The sequence below is a fragment of the Trichechus manatus genome, unplaced genomic scaffold (assembly GCF_000243295.1).
Source record: "Trichechus manatus latirostris isolate Lorelei unplaced genomic scaffold, TriManLat1.0 scaffold00266, whole genome shotgun sequence".
NCBI lineage: Eukaryota > Metazoa > Chordata > Mammalia > Sirenia > Trichechidae > Trichechus > Trichechus manatus.
In genome coordinates, this window is record NW_004444202.1 from 666,077 (window position 1) to 672,466 (window position 6,390).

Here is a 6,390-nt window from a genome sequence, read left to right on the forward strand (position 1 = left end):
GCCTGATGATACTGGCTTTTCCTCCACAACTATCAACCTAATCCCCTTGATCAAAGAGTCATGCTTAATGTTGTGAAAACAAAGATCAAAACTGGGGCTGTAAGGCCGTGAACGTGCCTCCTAAGAGGACCTCTCACCCCAAAGGCTGCCAAGCTGGGGCAGGTTCGACAGAACCGGTTCCATCTACATAACCTCTGCTAGGCTACTTTCTTGGCTCTATCCCACAGTTTCATTTTGTATATTTCTAACAGGAAAGGAGTCGGAATTCATGCTTGGCATGTTCTCTCAAGGATGCCATCCTGGCAACCTTGCTCCAAGCCAAAGTGGGAAATAATTTTTAAATATTTAGTCAGTCAAGAAAGTATGCTGATAAATTTTTCATGACCTGACCACCTCAGGTAACAACTGCGAGGGAAAAACCAAAAACCAAACCCACTGCTGTCGAGCCAGTTCCAGTTCATAGTGACCCTCTTGGACAGAGGAGAACTGTCCCACAGGGTTTCCAAGGAGCTGCTGCTGGATTCGAACCCTCGACCTTTTGGTTAGCGGACTAGCTCTCAACCACTGTGCCACGAGGGCTCCGTGGGGAGGGAAGGGGGAGCTATTAATTTTCTTATACAGGTGATCACTGCTTATGGCATTAGTCTGGCTTCAGTAACAGACAGTCTAGGAGAAAGACCAGTTTGAATTAGTAACAGAAAGAATTACAGGCTCTTTAAACAAAGAGATACAGGTTATTATTGACATGTAGACAGTAAGTCAAGGAAATCTTAGCCTTTCAATAATAACAGCAACTTGTGTTTAGTGTGCTAACTGTTTAGGTCAAATACTTCTAAAGTTCTTGAAAATATTTCCCCTGCTATGTAGATTATTTCCTTTATGGATTTGAAATTTACTTCAGTAACTTTCCAAGTATCTTAGCCCCAGAGTACACAGCAGTAGTGACGAGTGAGGCTCTGCAGACAGACTCACATGAGCTCAAATCCTTGCTATGCAACCTCGCTGTGACTTGCTGGCCACATTTAATGTTTCTGACCCAATTTCCTTCTCTATAAAACGAGGAAAATCACACCCCTTACCATATGGGGTGATGGACGCTAACACTAAGTGCTTTTACACAAGGCTGGATGCGCACAGTTAGAGCTCAAAAGTGCCTACAATAATTTCAATATATTGATATTAGTATGTTATATAATTACCACTACTGTTCTTTTCCGAGCTATACACAAATAGCTTAGGCCATATCTAAACTCCCTCCAATTCCTTACTGAGCACCTTGTCAGACAGTTGGTTAACAAGCATAGGGCCTGAGCAATAAGTATGTAATAAATGAAGTAATAAAGGCCAAATAAAGCAATTGTTATTTATATAAATGTACCAGGGCTAAACTTAGCTACAAATGAACTACCACGATACAATACCATGCTTATGTAATCTAAGATGTTAAAAACCAGTTGACCAAATGATTTTTCTCCTCTGGATTTGAATTCATCTTCTTTTATTATTTTTTTGCATTACCAAAAAAAAAAAAAAAATGACTCAGAAATCTCCATGAAATTATATTCAATAGTATGGTGAGCTACATTTATCTTATGCTTCTCGATACATGAGTTGACATTCTGCTCCTTCACATCTGACCATTCTGAAAGGAAAAAGGAAAAAAAAAAGTCTGGCCAACAGCTTTTTAGTTTGCAGTCATTGAGTCTTTCTACACTGGTTTTATCTTGAGAAAGGCCAAAATCAACTAGGCCAGACTGACGCTTGAAAACACGTAAGCAGGATGATAAAATATTTTAAAAGAATTAAACAGTCACTAGTGATTTTGGAAAACAGAAGTGACAGAGCTGAATCGTACGTTAAGAAGTTACCCAGTTTAGCTGCCAAAGTGCCCGAGGCCCAGAGAATAAAACAGGTCATGGAAGGAAGCAAATGCTAATTTTTTTTTTTTTTTTAATGGAATGACCTAAATATGAGTTCTCTATCTCATCTTAAACTAGAATGCAGAGCTCTTAACACTTGGGGTTAGGGGCTGACACTGAACAGATGGCCAGATACAGAATTCTGTGCCTCGACAGCAGGGACAGAAGTGTAATCGGCTCAGCCCGGCTGGAGAGGACGTTAGAGCCGCAGCAGCAGAGCCCCGCCACGGCTCAGGGGGGTCTGCAAAAACAGTGAGACTTACACACGGGGCCGCTCCAGCCACGGGCTCAGGGGTCTGCAAGAACAAGGAGACCTACGCACAGGGCCACTCCAGCCACGAGCTCAGGGGGCTGGAAGAATACAGACACGCACAGGGCCGCTCCAGCCACGGGCACTAGCTCGCAACAATGAACCGCTGTGATTTGTTTTGCAGTGAGATGCGGTCACGCCCAAGTGTCACACTGACTCTCATGCACGACAACAAGATGTACACCCTGGATTAGGCACAAGATCCGTGTGGTCTGCTGTATAAAAGTTCCAACAGTTATTTACAATTTAGAAAAGCATAAAGTACGATCTTTTTGATTTATGTTAGCCTGACGACTAACTCCACCAATAAAACATTTCTTTCCAGACTGGAAATCAGCTAATAGAATAAGTCAGCCAATACGTAGGTAATACTGAGTTCTAAGCTGCAGGATGGTGGGTCTCGGCCTACACTGATAAAGTGGCCACTGGGAGAAACGGTCACACTAAAGCCTAAGATTTAGAGCAACTGTCTCCTAAAATACATTTCATGTATGGAAAACAGGCATCTACATACCAGTTCCCCCTAACAGTCACAGGTGGCCCAAGCACCTGGAAAATGGCTATCACACACTGTCAGATGTTAAAGCCTCAACTTGTATTTAAACACCTGTGAGGCCGCTCACATGTTTTCCTCTGCTGCAAATGAACGGTCGTAACACCTCTAAATAGATACTTACACACCGCTGCCATCCCATCCACTCAGGGGTACAGTTCAAGTTATCACCTGCTGGCTGAGTGTAAACTGAATAGACCTTCCTTCCTCTTCCAGTGTTGCCCTGACTTCGTGATTTTATTATTATTATTAAATGCTGGGAGCATCTAGCTTGTCTTCTGTCCCAGGGCGGCTGGAGAGAGCCGGGGGACAGGAGTGGGCAGGAGAGACGGCCCCCTGTCCTCCTTCCTGGGCCCTCTCTGAAGCCTGCAGGGGGAGACCTGCCGAGCTGCGCAGACCCCAGTGGGGTCGTGGAGAGAGAGCCATGCAGGGGAAACACTGCAGACCACCACGTGGACTCGCCGAGTGGCAGGGTGAGGGACGGGAGTCGGTGGGGACATGCCTCCCAGAGCATAGGGGCAGGCCTGTCCATCTTTCCTGCTCTTATCAGATTGCCCCAACATGTGGACTCTGGCCTCAGGCTGGGGCTAAACGAGTCGCTGCCGTTCAATATATGCACCGGCATCGCCCGTGCGTAGAACCTGTACCTGAAAATCACTTATCCGGAGCACATCCCCACTGTATCGTCACATCACACTTCTTGGTGACCTTCCATAAACCTAGTCCCACGTCTCTCTCTCCTGTATGTACCTTATTAAATGATAATATTGTTTTACCGATATTAATATCGACATAAGTAACAACAACCAAACAGAACATTTAACTTAATCCTGATCTTTCATGTAACTAATGAGTCCTCACCACACACGTGTCGGTGGGCGGCAGGTGGAGTTCTGGTGGGTGGGCTCAAGCGGCTCCACACACGAGGTGTTGTGCCTAATCCCAGGCCCGGCTGCCTCCCCGCACACATGCCCTCGCCACACGCGGGCACAGACGATCAATGAGGCCCTGGAAGTAGGACGGCTGTGGCAGCCGACGCCTGACATGGTTTCGGACCGAAGCACTGAACACGAGGGAGCGTGTTCCATGCCCAGGTACACACCTCTTCCTCTGAACTGTCACTCGGGTCACTGTCTAGCGAGGCGCTCAAGGAGGCCGCCCTGGGCTCCAGGTAGCAGAGGCACAGAGCCAGAGGGAAGGAGAGAGAGAGAGCACAGGGCACAGAGAAGGAGGCGGAGAGCAGGAAGAAGAAGAGGAAGAGGAGGCAGGGCACCAGGGAGGGCGAGCGGAGCGGGAGGTAATGCTGCAGGCTCTGGGGGAGCAGGCTGGACTCAGAGAGGCTGGGGAAAGAGAGGTACCCATCCTCATCTAGAAGAGAAGGCAATGACTTGGGGAGATGCAAGGAGAAGGAGAACAAGGTGGTCCCTCTGCCGGCCGGCTGTTTGCAGCTGAGAGCCACATCCGGAGGCCCCAGGGAAGGCTTCCCTCTGCCGTCGGCGCCCAGGGTGGGCTCACCGTGCAGGCGCACGGGGTCTCCGTGGGGCTTGCTGCCCAAGGGCTCGCGGTCCTTCTCCTGCCACCTCCTGCGGGGCGCTGTGGGGGATGCAGGGGGGCCACGTGCTGATGGCAGGGAGAGGGGGCATGAGTCAGTGCCGAGCCCGGGGGACTGATGTGAGAGAGACAGACAGAGTGGCAAACAGAGGTGCAAAGGGACAAAAAGAAAACTGCAATTAGTTAATTTTCTTACGGGCGTCAATATAAAACCGTAGAACAGAATCTTAGAGCACAAGGTTGCTGCTTGTGGATTTTCAAGTATTCAAGCCACATGCCTAAGTTGCCATGAATGGCTAGACCATCAAATATATGTTGTTGTTTTTTTTTTTGTTTTTGTTTTTAAATCAGAAGAGAACACATTTGTGGGCAATTCTAAAGTTTACAAGTTTCAGGCTACCAAAAAATTTCATGTTAGACCAACAATTCTAGAAAGTCGTAGGGTTTAAAGAGTAAAAATAACTCTGCGACAGCTTAAAATCAAGACTTTCAATAACCTTCTTCTGATCTCCTGCTAAAAGATCTGTTACTATAGTTCAGTCGGATTAAAAATAAAAATGAAATCCAAATTTTGATTATTTTTTAAAGTCTCTAGCATTAGTCCCTTCCTTGGCTAATCAATTACATCCACATCAGGTGGATTTCCAAATCAAAGTGTTTCTGGCCCCACTCCTACCTGAAAAACAGTTATGATCAGAGAATTCAACAATTCGCATTTTAGGAAAACCTGACCCCCTATAAAAAACTGAAGTTCCCTTGAAAACTCCTATTCTGTTTTTGCTTTTATCCATGATGTCAACGGAATTTAAAGCAAGTGGCTTCCACAAGCTAGCAAAAAGAAGGGATTTTCCTATAATGTTTTATAAGTAGTTACTCTGTATTTTTTGTGGCACACACAGAATATAAAGATACAATTTCCCAGCCTTCTTCGTCTTTTTTTAGCAGATAAACGGCACATTTAAATCCTTGGTTTGAGCCCTCAGTAAAATGATAAAAGCAGGCATTTCACAAAAGTGTTCCCCATGAGTTTAGGCTTCTTTCTGGACCCCGGCCATGTCAATTACCAAAGCCACTTTCATCTGGAGGTGGCCAGGGACTGCTGAGAAGGACGGGGAAGAAGGAACGTGGCAAACAAACCCCAAACACAACCTTGGCAGCACGCTGAAGCTGCACAGTCTACAGAGTTCACGATACGGTCAGAGGGAGCCTGGGATAATTAGGCTTCTGCTGCTTTCTGTCAAGGTGTGTGTGTGTGTGTGTGCGTGTGTGCGTGTGCGCGCGTGCGTGTGTGTGCATGTGTGTGCGCGCGCGTGCGCCTAGCGACCAGATAGCATGGAAATTACCCAGCCTGCTTTGGGGCGGTTATCTAATCCTGACTGCAGAGGCAGAGGTTAAGAAACTGCACAAATAATATAATTATCACGGACATAATAGAATTTAGACGTCTTCTTGACTATTAGACCGGTATGTCTTTTCCCACATTCTTGCATTTGACAAGAAACACTGCATTATAAACAGGAACCTGCACAAACCTCATTTAACTAAGAATTCTGTACAAATTACAAGCCGAGTTCAGCATGAGGACACTCATCCCCCAGCAGAGAAAGGCTGCCACTACCTCTGGGTGATAATCAGCCAGTGAAACACACCCTCCTCTCAGGGGAGCTTAGCGATCGTATTTCAACAACTATTTTCTGCAATACATTTTCACTTTGGATAAAAAATAATACCCTCTAGAAAAAAATATATCAAGCAAACAAAACTCAAGAAAGAGTGGGAATGGCAATATTAATCTCTGAAAAAACAGACTTTAAAATAAAATCCACCACAAAGGATAAGGAAGGACACTATACAGTGATTAAAGGGTAAATACACCAGGAAGACATAACTATAATAAACATTGACACACCCAATGACAGGGCTCCAAAATAAATAAAACAAACTCTAACAGTACTGAAAAGAGAGACAGACAGCTCCAAAATAGTATTAGGAGACTTCAAAACACCACTTTTGGTGAAGGACAGAACATCCAGAAAGAAGCTCAACAAAGACACGGA

The 6,390-nt window shown here is 45.6% G+C and overlaps 1 protein-coding gene across 1 annotated transcript in view; it reads right to left on the bottom strand.

Annotated features, from left to right (window-relative positions):
• EPB41L3 (erythrocyte membrane protein band 4.1 like 3) overlaps positions 1-6,390 on the bottom strand; it is a 183,362-nt gene that overhangs the window by 20,605 nt on the left and 156,367 nt on the right. Inside the window, exons 10-11 of the mRNA XM_023724879.1 lie at positions 5,398-5,509; positions 3,885-4,448 (exon numbers count right to left, since the gene is read on the bottom strand). Of these exons, the coding sequence (XP_023580647.1) occupies positions 3,885-4,448; positions 5,398-5,509 (676 nt within the window). The remainder of the gene's footprint in view (positions 1-3,884; positions 4,449-5,397; positions 5,510-6,390) is intronic.